Here is a 16,215-nt window from a genome sequence, read left to right as displayed (position 1 = left end):
CTACTGCTATCCTGTCTTCTATCTTCTATGATTTGGTGTTACAGAAACTCCATACAGTATGTCAAATGTCTTGTCAAATATATTGTTTGGGGGGTTTTTTTGTTGTCTTTTAGGCAGTTTTCCATTATTTGTGAAAGTGAATGTTTTATAACACTATCATCAATTTCTAATAAATGAACTGTGTTTTTAATCTGAATTGGTTCAAATTGGCAGGATATGCATAGATGAGCCTTCGTTTCATTGAATTTCCTAGAAAACCCCTTTTTAATTAACTCACGTTTTTTCATGTAGAAGCACAATTTCATTCATTCATTTTTTACTACTTTTATTGCAGCAGGTTTTAATCAGCACACCTGTTGCTGAGCTTTCCAAACCATACATCCAAAGTGTGGTGGGGGTTTTTTTTTCTTCAGAATTCTCAAATCAATAAGTTTTGCTCCTTATGAATAATACGATTCTGTGTCCTCATGTAGCCTCTGGCTGAAAAAAAGATATTGGTCTGAATGTGTGACTCCCAGCCAAAACAGAAGCAGTCCAGTCTGCCTGACTGTGTAATCGGAAGTAAAGACGGAAGTAATCAGAAGGGAGAACGTATTTTCTTGACTATTCGGAAACAGCAGTGATAGTATAGGGCTGAGATTTATTGTTTTACTATTTCTAACAAATATAGTAAATGGGCAGTTTTTGAAATGTGATCAAATGTCATCTCATATGTGAGAAAATCAGGAGAAATGACACCCCGGGAGAACACCAGGAGAGGGGCATGAAAATCGGGAATCTCCTGGGAAAATCAGGAGGGTTGGCAAGAATGCCAGTATGTGGTAGGGACAGTGCAAGAGTCACCTGGGCGTGACCCTCTGACACACCCACTGCCCCCAAGGAAAACTCATCACAGGCTTCAACAAAGGACCCAAACAACAGTACAGTCTGGTCACAGCCTTGTGCTCCCAAGGGGTCCAGATCCCCCGTCCTATGTGGTCTCAGCAGACTGGAGAGCGGCCTGGCATAACGGCGCAGAAGAACAAAGGAATATTTCCCGCTCTCTCAGTTGAGCATTCTGTCAAGGACTCACTAGAGAAAGGCATCTAGTGTTACACATGTGTGTTTGGCTACTTTTACAAAGTCTGCCAAAGTCAACGGGAATGTATTTTTACTATGTACCATAAGCATACTCTCTGATACATTCAGAATTATGGTGAATCACATTCCTGCTGCGAGTTTAACCCCTCTGCATGTCCCAGAAAAAAAAACTTCCTTGGCTCCTGCAAGGGGAGCTCAAAGTAGACTCTTGAAGGGCTCCGTTCTACAAGATGAAGTGCCTGGGATGAACCTTCTTGTGTCGGGACAAAGAGATTTCAGTCGCCGAGCCAGCTGAAGCCCTGCCAGTGAGCCGCACTCCCGCTAAGCTAACCAGACGCTGCTCCGCCAGCCACCTCCGCTCCAGTTGCCGCTGGGCTGGACGCTCTCAGCGGAGCCGCCGGCCGGACAGATATGCCGCGCCAGCCTTCATGGCTTCCAGGACGCTTCCATTGCAACCGGATACAAATCCCTATATCTTGTAAGCTGGTCTTGTTTAAGCCTTTCTGTTCATTTCTTATTTTCTTTCATTCTTTATTTGTGTTATAGTTGTAGGCCTATATGTGTAGAGTAGATGTGTTTAAAAATAAAACTTGTGCAGAGGAGTTTGGCTCGTTTGTTGCATTTTTTTTTTATCTTGGACTGCCAACATTGGCAGATTCAATGCAGTGGTTGCCGCTCGCGTTGAAAACACTTCCACTTGTGACGCTCGGAGATATTGGAGCCTGCAAAAAAAATCCCACGTCCTATTTGTGGGGAGAAATACATGCTGAAGTGATCCATGTCTACCATGAAGTTCCACTGCAGCATGCCGATTGAAAGCTGGTTTTACAACTCAGAGTGTTGTTTACTTGTCGTCAATTAGCCACCCATGTGCTCAATACCGCTCCAACTGCAGGTAATTTAGAGCAAAGTGTAATCCACAGATGGATTCATTAGAATACAGAGAGGTTTTGAATTGGCTAGAGGAGCCCCTGAAAATGAAATACCTTACGGGTGTATGGTGAGGTTTGCTGGTTGAAGACTTAAAAGAATCAGTGAATCCAGATGAACAGACGGCCTCAAATTCAGTGTGACCTGATTCACTCAGACTATATCTACAAATATCTGTTCAGCAGTGCTTGTCTCTTCTATTTTAAACTATGTAAACCATTTCAGAAAACAACCGAGACTGTTGGCATCAAACTCTGTTTTTTCGGTTGCAGTGCCTTGTTAATCCTGACATTTTCAATGTATTCAGTCTTCAAAGAAGAGAACTAATGGGCAGATATTAATTAACTGTGCTTTCACTTTTTGTTTTTTCCTTGTACATGAATTTGTTTGCTTGAACTTTAATTTCAAATGATCAGTGTTATTTTTTTTGTCTTTTTCCTCCTCCACTCTACTCTCTTGCATGCTTTCATCTTCTGTGTGTTGCTGCTTTATGTTTGCTGGAAAACAGCTCCCTATCCCCAGATACAAGAAGGTAAGCCACTGAGAAAAACTCAAACCCCAACCAACCCCCACTAACCAACACTTCGTTAACCAACCCCAAATCAACATCCAAACCCAGTGAACCCTAATCAAAACCATAGCTGACCCATACCCAACCCCCTTTGCTTTACCTTCCATTGTCATTGCAATGTCTTTTCATTAGTTTGCAGTATAAAAAACACTTGCTACCGATCGATCAAGGTCATTTCCACTGTTGAATACTACCTGTAGTACCACCCCACCCACCACCCCTCCCCCTCAAGGTAACTTCTAGGCCAAAAAACAGCTCCATGAAGCAATATATCAGCGCCCATAGACCCCTATCTCTCAGCACTTTCTGTGCCATCTTGAAAAGCATGGAAAGTAGACGGGGGAGTGGACATGGGCGAATGATAGCCTGCTTCCAGATAATGTAATACCTCCATGGTTGTGATTGACGGAATGCTGTGTGGAATTAAATGGGAGTGAAGGAGCCTTAGAGGTATGGCAAAACTGATTTGAAAATATCTTTATTTGTGGCTGTGAGAGTATTTATTTATAACAATTAAGAGAGGGAAAACATGAGCAAAAAACTTAAATCACACTGGAATTGTCCTTTAACTTTCTTTTCTACACATCTCATAACCTCAGTGACCCTTGAAGTGAAAATCCACCCTTGAATACTGCTACACTGTTATGTGCTGTAATGTGTTGTAATTTACCTTTTTTGTTATATCCACTGTCCCTCATCTACTTCTACCCTAGAGGGTGAAGGTACCCCCAGTTTCAGTCCCTCTCTGTCTGCCCCACTAGTTTGAAAAATGCAACTTCCTACATTTCCCAGATTGACTTTGACTAATAACATTACTTTATGAGACAAATAAAAAACTAGCGACAGCACATTTCGCCGTAGCTTCGTCAGGTTCTCATCAGCTACGGCAAAACGCGGGGTTCGCTATTTTTTATCTGTGTAATAAAGCTTCTCCTTGAGTGCGGTGGACTAGACTACATTTGTTACATTGTGTTTGCTGGCACCTTGGGGTACTTAAGCCTACAGTGCTGTGCGCAGAGCGTTTTAGACTTCAATATTGATATGCAAATTAGCATATGACACCATCTGGCGACTTCGAGTGACTTTATGAGCAGGCAATAGCCACTTTCCCTGGAAAACAGTTGGCAACACTGCTTTAGACAAGCCCCAGAGAACTTGCATAGACTTGTGGCATCTAGCTTTTGGTTTTACTTGTAGTTGGAGAGAGCAATAGTGTTTCCTGTTGGGAAAAGGCGAGAGTTGCGTTCTTTACATTCTGGTCTGTTGAGGCTACTGTCAGTGGAGATATTTGTCTCTCTGTCTCTTCTATGATGGATTTCTCTATGTATGATTGTTGAACCTTGGCGCAAATTGGTGAGTCAAGAAAGAAGCTCTTGCTCTTTGATTCTGAGGGACTGACACCACTGAAACCGGACGTTTACTGCTGACGTTTTGGATTTTTTCTTCTATCAAATTCGGTTGTAGCTGTGCTGGAAATCTCAGCGTGATGTCACATCGTCTACGTTTATTTGCATGAAACACAGAATGTGGAAAGTTTGGTCATGGGGCGAGGATGAACTGATGAACTTTTCCCCACCGATTGGCCAAATCGGGGCGTGGCAGTAGGCGTGGCTTCTCATAAAAAGGCATATAACTTTCGAAAGGATTCACAGAAGAGGCAAACCCTCAATTATTGGCCCAATCAAACAACAAGGAGGTTTAGACATAACCGCCTGCTAATGTTTCCAAAACTTGGTCCAGTGGTAGAAGGGCAGCCCTGATGGTCTGAACAGATATAGAGCTGATCGGTCATGTGGTGATGAGATAATCGGCTAAGATGCTTGAAAGTGGCTAGAATTTGAACAGGCAGAGCTCATGTCCCATTTCAGGTCCAGTCATGAAAATGTGTGCATCTCCTGAAGTTGGTAATGTGGTATGGAAGAAATGATTAACTTTTGGTGAAAATCCAGAACGTGGCATATACTGACAATTGCATAGCGTTGGCGGAGTGCCATCTAGTTTTAACAGTGTTAGTGATTCAGGTTGGATTTTTCCTCTTAAGTTGCTTTGTGTGCAAATGAAAATCACACATCAAGCTTCTCTGCAACCTTTTCCCACAAAATCAATGAAACATCACTGGTGACATGACTGACATTGAAACTAATGTGCCCCAGTGTGACCTGTGACATCCACACCACGATGACACAACCACCCCCCCCACCCCCCGCCGCTCCACTCCTCCGCCCCTGAAGCATCTCGCTCATCAACACTGACATTCATCGGTGATGAATGGGACCCATCTGTGGGCCAAGTAGCCTTGACCCGGGCACCTCCACCGATCCCAGGCGGCTCCTTGAGGTGTTAACCCTTTCTTAAACATGACTGCGGGTCAGCTCCCTCTGGGCGAGATCAATGCCCCGTCTCATCCGTTCCATTATCTACTGCTGTTGGTGATTGATGCGTCCTCCACCTCCGCGTTGCCGGGCCAGTCAGATATGGTAATGAAGATGTATGCCCGGAACGGTAATGTGAAAACGGGAGGCCAATAAAGAGGCGGGTAGCGCTGTGGAAAATAAACATTCACATGCTACATAAAGCTTTGACAGAATGCATGTGAAGGTATTCTAATAGAGCGGTATTTATTCGTACTGTGTGTTGTAAGGTCTCAAATAAATAAGATGAAGCTTTATCGATCCCCCCCATGGGAAAATTAGGTCGTTGCAGCAGAGAAAATAATAGGATTGAGCAGGGGGAAAAAGAAAATATCAGCAGACAAATAGAATATGAAAATATGCAATAAAAAAACAGCATGAATCATAAAAATAATGAAACAATAAAATAGTATATAAACAATTCTGTGGTTATGTAAACAGATGGTGCCGACAATTTCAACACGTAGTAGACTGTAAGAGTAGGAAGTATGGGAAAGAGAATGGATTACTAACGTTTATGGATTTACTTATAGATACTAAATATAAAATCTATGTTGTATATGTAAGTATAAGTAAATATAGAAGTTTCTCTAATAATCCTGCACTAAACACATCCGAATAGAGGTAAATATGGTTTTCATTTGCCTCCCTGGCCTCCCTGTGATATGTGGTAACTCTCATTTCAGTATGACTGCGCCGAGCCGGATTTCATTACAGACAGTTTTGCGTAGTTATTATATTGTGTTCCATAAGCCGACCCCAGCCCAGCTCCACCCCACCCCCACACCCCGAGTCCCACTGCACTACCCGTCTGAAAGGCGGCGCGGGAGGTCGCAATTTCCGAGACAAAACAACTTGACTTCATTTCGAAACATTTTAAAGGCAGCGCCGCGAGGGACTTGTTGTGAATGATTACGTGTGCGGCGCGAGGTGCGTGGATACACTGATGCGTGTTACCCATCTGTCTTCCGCAGTGGTCATTTTTCCTCCACCTCCCCGTAATTATGATCAACCGGGTATTCACAGGATGCTCATGCAATCAGCGGCGTGATGCAGCTGTCTGTTCGTTCCAATCCAAACCCCCCGTTATGTATCTCTGCTGAAATTATAGCTCAGGTGTTTGCTGAAGGCGACAATAGAGATAGATGAAGACAGCACATTAACCCATCCAATCAGCTCTCACCGTGCCATCTCAATAACTTAATTGTGTGGTAAATACTGTCAAAATGTAAGGCTAAGGATCAACAGGAAATGTGAAACTTCACCTTTCATAGTGATACAGAAAACAGTAAAGAGGGAAAATCAATGTGCAGAGTATTTACAACATTAGTCCTCCCGCAGAATAAGTTTAGCTTTTTGAGGTGCTTTCAACTCCACATAAATTTGCACATAAAACACAGTTGTTGTTATTGTTGTAGACACAGGTCCGATGGGTTTTATATTTGAGATCAAGAGCGCTATGGATGCGTATCTGCAGTTGAATATTTTACCTGTTTAGTTCACATGGGCTGCTCCTCTGATAAGGGAATAGAAAATAAGAAAACAAGATAGAGGAGAGAGGGTCAAGGCTGGCAGAGAGGTTGGGGTTGCAGAGTGAATGTTGACTGTGTGTTGTTCTGGCCTGTTTTCAGTGTAGACGGCAAAACCCCTGTGCCTCTGAGCTTTGCCTGGTTCTTTTCTATTGAACTTTGCAGTCCTCAGTGAGGCAACAGGGTTACAGAGATGCCCCGATGCATATATCTTTGACTATGATTAAACTACCTCACCATGAGGGAGTATTCAATACTCAGTATCCAATGTACTCAAAAAGTTTGCCTCCAACCCCCTGTTACTTAAAGACATGAATGACTCTTGCCTCCAGTACCAGATTGGATTGAGCCCTTGGGTTTGTGTGTGTGTACTGCACTTCAGCTACACAACACTAGCTATGTTTCTATCCAACTTTCAGGCAAATATTACATAAACCTTTGAAATATTGCTAAAAATAAAATGAGCATTAGGTGTGTTTCCACCAGCTGGGTTGAAGCAAATAAATAGACTTCATGAATGTAGAACCTAGCTACTTCAGAACAGAAGACTTTCATGTGATGCAATGCATCTCTGGCGACTAGTCCTCAGCTGTTGAGCAGCAATAGCTGTGAAGGGCAGATTGCATTTCAAAACTTACGACCTGCCTGTCTCAACAGATTTCAATAGACACGGTTACTTTCTATGTTGTTTATGACTCGGAACTGATCATTTCATCACTAATAAATCTGATCGATGTGTGTTTAGATAATGCCAGCTTAGCTAACTATAGTATCTAGTCAGCTAACCATCACTGTCTTGTTGTAAACACATTTATTAACAATGGTTCCTGTGCTAAATTAACCTGCTGGTTAGTTAATATTCCATGTTGTCTGAAGATGCAAACAGCGAAATGCATGGACACTATTTCAATGCACCAATAATGTTCATAAAACCATGATGGGGATTTCTGGAAGGTCATGGAGGACAGATATTTTACAGAAAAACGTTGTTACATCATTACTGACTCGACAAATGCATTTCCATTATTGCAAAATGTATTCTTTAATGAAATACTTCTGCACCAAATGAGGATAAAAACTTTTTTGCAGTATTGAAGAAATTATAGAAAAAATATCTGTTTCCTTTCAGCCACACATTTGCATTAAAACCCAGCAGTTACCTACACATGCTGGCAATGGCTGTTGATAGCTAGCTAAGTAATGTTAACCTGATTAGTACAGTATATTAAACTAGAAAATTTCAGGAAATTTTGAGTGTGCCTGCTGCTTGGTGCGCATCTCGATCCCTCGCACACACACAAACACAAACAGCATGACAGTATTAAACAGTATTAAACAGTAACCTAACTGTCCACCTAGCCAATCACGGGCAGGTGTGACAATTTCTGCCTAGAGACCGAGTCACTAGTTGCTATGGATACAGGCCCCCCTGTGGCGGGAAACTTTGAACTAATGTTTCATTAGCACTCACAATAAGCCAAGACTGTCCCCGAACAAATCCCTGTATCTCGAAAAGTAAAGCTCGCATCGAAAATGTTTTTTCACTTTGAGCGTCCCAAGACTTCACTGGCGACACTGATGTATGACATGTGTCTGTATGATTTTAAAAAAAGGAGCTGTGATGAAATATAAATCACCTTCTTTTCTTCTTCTCACTCTGGGTTTGAGCGGTCAAATTACATGGAAGCGGATGGGAGTGTCGGACGGCACTCCCTGCCCTTTTGGGCGATTTATTCAAAAACCGTGGGTCCTATTTCAATGGAAGTAACATTGGGTGAGAGAGGACAAAAATGCCTACAATTTGGTGTATAAAGCTTGCTTGTAGAGTGGAAGCTGTGGGACTAAGATGATAATGTTTGGAAGATTTCTGATAAAACTTGAAGGCGTGGAGCTAGAGTGTGTGACGACATCACGTGCTCTAGGTCTGAACATTCCGCGCAATACACACCCATTATAAAATCTGAAACTGTCCAAAAGTCGTATAAAACGTAATCTGCGATTGCGTAAAAACCGTAGTAGCTATTGAAAAGTGTCTTTAGACCAACAGAGTTCAAAGTCTTGTGACCCGTGTAAACTTTGAATCATGTTTCTGCGACAAAGTATGACCGAGTGGCGTGGCTCCAAAGAGGGGCCGATTTGATGAATTTGTGCGTTTTTTTTCCCGATTCTCCATTCATTTCAATGGGCCGAAAATCGCACGTTTTCGCACTTCGTGCGAAAACTTTACGTACAATCTCTAAGAAAAGTCATAGCACTTGATTCCCGTTCAAGGCGCACGTTTTGATGTATTTTGAGGGGTGTCGCAACTACGCCCCGAGACTAGTTACATACCGAAGTTTTGCAAGGAAGAATAAAAAGAAAAAGAAAAATAATAAGTATGAGCAATATTAAGAGTGTGCTCCTTTGCCTTGCAAAGCAGGCACACTAATTACCTACATGGTAAGCTACATGGTTAGTTAGCCCGCTGACCAAGAATTGTTATTTGGCAGTAGCTAGCTAACGGAGTGTGTGCAGGTTGGAATCTGGTGAAAACCTTTGGATGAACATTTGATGGCAATGGCTGTTGATATTACCCAACTAATGTTAACCATTGATTGGCCTAGTTTTGATTGATGTGTTTATTTAAGTGTCCTGCACCATTTATGGTGCCTAGCCCATATGGGCTTACAAGACACTAGACAGCAACAACAGCCAGGATGGCCACATGACAAATCATAATATACATTTCCACAAATTCAAAAGGAAAACATTTCAAAAACATTCAATTTCCATGACAGAAATGTCTTATTATGTTGCATACAGTGTTCTCTGTCTTAGTTGCCATGCATTTTCTATAAATCCTGCTAAGACAAAAATCTCCTCATTAAAGAGCCAACTCAACATATCACCTTCAGACAACCAAAACAAATCAGGGTTCTTCAACTGAATTTTTTCAAATAGATGATTCCTCAAATCGCTGTACATGGGGCAGTGAAACACAAAATGAAATTCATCCTCAACAACACCAAGATCACAAAAAACACATAAACGCAGCTCTTCAGGAATACCTTTATATCTGCCTACCTCAATTGCCAGTGGTAAGGTACCAGTTCTTAACTGAGCACATAAGGACCTCTGCCCTCTCTTTAAATTAAATGTTATATAAGGTTCTGTGAAGTAATCTTCTGTAATTTGAACATAGTTTCTGAGCTTTGGCTTCTTCCAAATCTCCGCCTTCCATTGTTCCTTATGGATCTTTAGCAGTTTTTGTTTGACTATTTTTATATTACACTGCAAGTTGTTCCTGAAGATTATATGTAAATCAGAAAGAGAAAATATTGCAGAAACCTCTCTTGACCAAGGATAACTGTGTGCTCCATCCCAATTAAAGATCTTTTTGGTCAGCCTTTCCTCTGGCAACTGGACAAGGCGGTTCCACAGCCGAACTATTTCACATCTCTGCTTTACAAGACATGACTCCCATCCCATGTCCCCTTCAATCACAAGAAACTGCCACAGCAAAATTTCCAAAGAATACTTGTCAACAATGTCTTATGAACAAGCATCTCATTGCAGCTTCTTACTGCCTATAAATAGATTGTTTTGGATTCAGTGTGAACTGCTGGAGCGACTGGAGAGGTTCTTTCCATTCAGTAAGTAAATGAATGAAAGACTTAATACTGCTGAAGGAATAGCTTCATTTGTCCAATGAAAACGTGCAGACAGTGTTGTCACATGTTGTTGACTATATCCTCATTACATATACTCTCTGCTCCACCTGATGTACTCTGGCAGAGATAGGCCTACTGTCAATATTCATTTGGATGCTTATAAGTCAGCAAAAGAAATTAGTACTTTGATGCTATTTTGTTCAGACAGGATACAAAGCATTTTTGCCTTATTAGAGACGCAGTTGAGAATGTCATTTTGCTGCCAGTAATTCCTGCTGAGTGCTGGGCTTTGCACCAAGCCCTTGTATCAGGCCCTTTGCTGTTAATGTTTGTGTGAATAGACATCATATTTGTTTTTTTAGTCCATCAGAGAAAGTACCCTATACACCAGGGACAATTTAAAAAAAAATGGCGCCCAGCTGATAATGAATTCTCTTCTTTTCTTTGCATGTAGCTCTACTTTTCAGTGATTTGGAATCATTATCATTTGCCAGATGATGAAAAACATATTTGTTGCACTAGAAAGTACAAGCCATGGGATTCCAAGGCTTATCATCCTGTATTCCATGCATCATGCATGTGTTGTTGAATGTCTCTCCCTCTCTGTGGGATAGCTAGTATACTCTAGCAACAGCTGAATGGCCATTTAGAGGAGGCCTAGAGGAGAAACGCTGCCCTGGCTTCAGTATGTTGTAGAGAGATGTTCATTGGAAGTTGGGGTGTTCAGACTTGAAGAGAAATTAATATAAAACAAATCCAAGGCACTACTTTCTTAGAAAAAAAGTTAAAATATCTTTAATTTAGTGGTTAATTACAGATTAAAAGCTGCAGCTATTTTTCTTTTTGAATTATATTAATATTATATGTTGATGATATGATTGATACAATGTAGTGGATGGGAGGTTTCAGTTTATGATGTATATTTATTTGCTGTTAAGTGGACCAATCATTTGCCCTGACTCAGTCATACAATTAATAGCACCTGTGCTCCTGCTAACAGTTTGCACCCTAAGAAAGAGCTTTTAATCTGTAATGTTGTGTATTAGCCACTAACATAAAGGCTAATGAACTTTTTTCTAAGAGAAGAGTGCCTTGGTTTTTGTTTTTCTTTATTCTTCAAAGCTAAATGGCCATGTTTTAGGCATTGAGACGGTGAGTGCCATCTTAACTCTGTTGAAACTAATTTCACACATATAATTACTCACTTGAAAATTGAAGATTATGAAGGTTATACAGCAAAGTGGAACTGGGAATGAAGAACTAGATAGGTGATATGTAAAAAGTCTCTTTCATATCATTTTTCTTTCTTTCCTTCGACAGAACTGCCTACCCATGAACGAAAATGCACAAAACTTTTCAGAGAAGTTTCGAATTTCAAAAAATCGGCCGTATGTGCTACAGGTGTAGGATGTAGGCCCATGTGAGAAGAATCCTTTGTGCACTACTATTGTGGAAAGCTCAGCACCGTTTTTTTCATAAACTGTAAAACTAATTAAGTGGAACTCCCACCATTTTTGATCAAAGTAAACCAAAATACCAATATGGCATTGTCGGAAAGAATTCTATTGTAAGTTTGTTTGATTTATTCAAAGGTTGAGCTTGCAGTGACTGAAAATGTCTGTCTGTAAATGCTACTGTACACTGTCACAAATGAGGAAATACATCTAAATGTATGTGAATACTTTTTACAAGGAATTTAGTCTGTATGTAAATAGCTTTCTCCGAATATCTCCTGTCTTGTCTGAAGAATTTGTGCATGTGACTCAGCTAACTTCAAATCCAAACCAAAAACCCTCATTCATACTCTTCAGAATAGCAACTATCTGATGATTTCTAGCGAATTTGTTGGTAGATTATTTGTTAGTTTTACAAGAACAGAATGCTAAAAGAGTGGTATTGATTAGCTGAGACATATGCTTTTGTTGGTCATAATGCAAGGTCTAATGACACAAACTTTGCTCCAACTCTTTATATATTTCTGTGAATGAAGAAATTTGCCGTAGAGCCAAAGCTATCCTCAGCTCTGTCTATAAAAGGGAATCATTCGTGGACTCTGATCCAATTTGGTTAAAGCTTTTAAGTGAAACAGAATTGGCAATTGAAAAAAAAAAAAATCTCATCACCACATTAGGGTACAAAAAAGCAAACAAGGCTTACAAGGCCACCCATCGTTTTCAGTGCTTTATGGGTATCTATTTTGTTTGAGGCTCACCAGCTGCAGTTTATTTGGGTTCTTCTGTTTAACCCCCCTGGATAGCATTAGCGGACAACCATAGTGGATTTCACCCTGGAAACCCCTTCAGGTCCTTTCACTTTTCTCAGTGGGCACCCACATGGGTGCCTTTTGAAACCCTTTTCTCACTCCTGTTGTTTTATTCGGTGGGTTTGTGAGTGACCTTCACAGTATGTATATTCCCTCTATGTGTCTCATTGATTTGCTCTTCAAAGAAATGTAAAACCTCCCTCCAGTTTTCTTTTAGCAAGACCCACGTCCAGACCCAATCCAGAGTCCATATTACCTTATATGTGCTGTAGTCAGCTGCCTTGTTCGGAATGTCTGGTGTAAAACAAAACCCACTATGTGTGAAAATGTGAATTATAGTTTAGGTTTTGATTGTAGGGTTGACTTCGGTACTGGCCCTGATGGTGTCATTACATTACGTTTTGATATATATTTGTTCCCTTTATTGTAAATGACCTCTGTTTTGTGGTGGTGTCAATTCTTTCAGGAACAGCGGTTGGCAGTATTCTCATAGAAGTAATATATGTTATGCCTTGATGTACCTTTTCACCTTGCTGCCTTATGACTGCTACTCTGTATTTCTTCCACAGGGGCTCAAGCCAATGGATCACAATGGGCTTTCAGATCCCTATGTTAAGTTGCACCTACTGCCTGGGGCCAGCAAGGTACGTACATCTGTTTTCACCTGTCAATCAAACAGTGTCCAGTAGGTACTGTGACGTCTTTTTCCTTGTATTTTCTGTCACGTGTCACATTTTCTGTCTGTGCGCCAGAGGATTTTTCCCAGGAAAAAGCTACCACACACAGAGCGTTTAGAGCAGCAAATGGAAAAGCTTTCATGAACTGGATATAGGCTGAATCTCTATTGTGTGTTAGCAAGCAGAAAGCATACATTCCTAGCAATTTCATTCTGAATAGTACAACTTTGTTCACACGTCTCCTCACCTGCCAGATTGTGAGCTTAAGGCTGAGGTCTCTTACACATTGATTTTGTCTCTCTGGGTCATAATAATTGCTCTGTGGGCTGTTTGCAAGGCTTTTAGTGGAAAGAGAAGCCGTTCTTTTCTGATATCTAGCAAGACTTTGCGGCAATTACAGGCGCAATTTGAGTAATTCTCCGCAAGATTCTGTGACTTCTCTATTTTCCTGCACTGCAGCCTGTTTTCCACGAAACCTGCGATGATTGCAAAACACAGGGGGTACTGAACAGTTTGTCATCTTTCTCTGACTAATGGACATTTAGCTTTCATAGCTTGAACCCAAATGCGTTGCAATTAATCAAAAAATGTGGAAACCATTTGTAATAATGATATCAACTTCAGTCAGGTTACTCAAAGAATTTTGTAATTATTCAAATAAAGTCAACATGATCCCTAGGGAGATCAAATATAATAAGAATTTGAGCAGCTTCATTAAACTTGTTATGTAAAACGAATTCTAAATAGAAATCTTTTGTAACAGTATGTTTTGTTACCTTTGTGTAGCCCAACAATTCTCCCAGTAGATGGAAAGTATTCAGTATATTCCGTTTTTTTCTTCTGCCCTCAAGAGGGTCGGTTGGGATTTTTTATAACCCATGTCTGGGTTAGATAACAGCAGAGTTACATTTTCAACGGAGCCCCATATATCGCAATCGGGGCCCCATAACATTCGTTCACAGTGGCAGCAGCCCAAAAGAAGTGGCAACAAATAATGAAAATGTCACTTGCAACATGTGGCTGCACTGTGTTATGTGTTGAGAGAATTGCCCGTGTCTGGAGTTTCTTTGCCATCCAGTGGTTTATTGTCCCGCAGGCGACAAGATGACAAACATGATGTGGTGTCATGGCAATAAACAGTTATATCAGGACCCCGGCAGCCACAGTGTCACTACATCAAAGCACCGCGGGATGCTGGGACAATTTGACTGGGGTGCACTTTTACACTAATATGAGGACATTTAACAGCAATATCAGGACATTTGCAGCTATTCCACTAACACAGGACTATAAAGGAGAGAAATTCAACAAGATAGCTGACATCAAAATAGCACCAATAGAGGTCAGAATCAGTGTTGGGGCGACGCGTAAACAGTAATGTTATCACTTTTTTCTAAAATACTGCAAGGAATGTCAAATTCAGTATTTACATTACAGTTACTAATGCCAGTAACACTGCGTCACTGAAACCTTAACCTAACCCTCCTTCAACCTTTTCTTTTCTCTCCTTTGAAATTTTCAGTGTTTTCTTTTTTTTTTTTTTTCCAAATCCCTGTTTGTTTGTTTTCGTAACAGGTATCTTAAGGATATGCGTGGGCAGGCTGTTAGCTAACAAAGCAAAACAAAAGATGGAGGGTGAAGGTGAGGGGCGTACTTTCAGCAGCTGGAAGTATTCTCATTACTTTGAATTCATCTCAGTCAAGGCAAAACGCTTTCCACAGCGAATAACACAACATCCAATCTATCAAAGCATCCAATTTGGCAACACAGCAAAGGGAAACTCAGAGAAAAACAAGGAGCCTCTACTGCCAGCGAGATGGAAAGTAATGTAATGAGTAATCAAACGAATTACTGTTGGCAGTACTTGGTACCATTTCAATCATTGGGATGATTCTCACAGACTGGGGGAGATTGTGAGGAGATACAATTCTCTGATACTGTTTACATGAGTTGCGACGGGTCGAGAAAGTTCCCAAAAGCTTATTACCCAAAAGTCAAACTCCTCAAGAGCATAATGCATTTTATTTGCGAGCCGTGCCTGTGTCCTCCCCGGCGCTGCAAACGGACTCGGAGGAGACGGCTAATAATCTATTTTTACGATTCGGGGAGCACCAGCAGTTTGGGTATGTAAGGCTGCGTCAATGTAAACAACATTAACTGACTTGACCTAATGTACCCCACTTAACGCGCTTCACTTGCGAGGACCTTGCCGTCACGCTGCGAGCTCGGTTCCGCCCCGGTGTCGCGAGCGGACGCACTCGGGAAGAGACATAACCGATGATCTGTTGCGTAAGAGCCATTAAGGCGTCGGAGATGGGGGGGGGGGCCTCGACGCATCCGGGGCCCCCTCGCAGACGTCACCGCTTTCCTTCAGCCAAAGGCGACTCTCGGCAAGTTTTCGTCCCTTAAATCAAAAACGCAGATGCGTCACAGGAGTCGCCCCGCAAAGTGACTCATCGGTTCGCTGAATACGAGACAGTGGATCCTTTCATTCGCTCGGGCCTTGTGGTTGATTTAATCCATTCAGCGTTCGCGCTCCGTCATTGCGATTCCTCAAATCTCATTAAAATATTAGATCCTTTGAATGACTGCGCTCCACAAAAGCAGCTTATAGGAAGCTAAAGCAGTGTAATTATCCATCTACCTGACTCATATCTCCCTTTTTCTTCACATTCTTTCAGACTCCTTTATTCTCTGGGTGTAAAGTTGCTGCTTGTGCCTGGGAACTTCAGCATAGACTTCTGACCACTTATGTGTGTATTTACAAATGGCAGATGAGTGAAAGCATGCTAAGAAAATACATGAAAAGATCTAACCTTGGTTTAAAACTATTACACCAAGATGCTTATCCTTTCACACTTGAGGCGATGTCACATGTTCAACAGTTAGTAATACCTTAAGGATTTGAATGTACAGCTCAGTCATTCTTCAAACTTTACCACTTCCTGACAATCTAAGAAAATTGTTTTCTTGTTGTTGTTTGTTTTCTTGGGGTTGTGGAAAGTCATTCTGGAAAATGTAGTAAATCACTAACTGAAGTAGAAGTAGATGAGGCAGGTTGAGAGAAAGTGGGCACAAGAAAAACGTAAATTGCAACACTTGCA

The 16,215-nt window shown here is 41.3% G+C and overlaps 1 protein-coding gene across 1 annotated transcript in view; it reads left to right on the top strand.

The window, feature by feature from the left end:
* The window catches only part of doc2b (double C2-like domains, beta), a 103,725-nt gene that overhangs the window by 51,318 nt on the left and 36,192 nt on the right, over positions 1-16,215 (top strand). Inside the window, exon 3 of the mRNA XM_071513488.1 lies at positions 13,004-13,078. Within this exon, the coding sequence (XP_071369589.1) occupies positions 13,004-13,078 (75 nt within the window). The remainder of the gene's footprint in view (positions 1-13,003; positions 13,079-16,215) is intronic.

Source organism: Centroberyx affinis, unplaced genomic scaffold (assembly GCF_046629955.1).
Source record: "Centroberyx affinis isolate AG114_WGS23_722 - 3 ecotype Tasmania unplaced genomic scaffold, CSIRO-AGI_Caff_v1 ptg007210l_1, whole genome shotgun sequence".
NCBI lineage: Eukaryota > Metazoa > Chordata > Actinopteri > Beryciformes > Berycidae > Centroberyx > Centroberyx affinis.
This window is presented reverse-complemented; position numbering and strand designations above follow the sequence as displayed.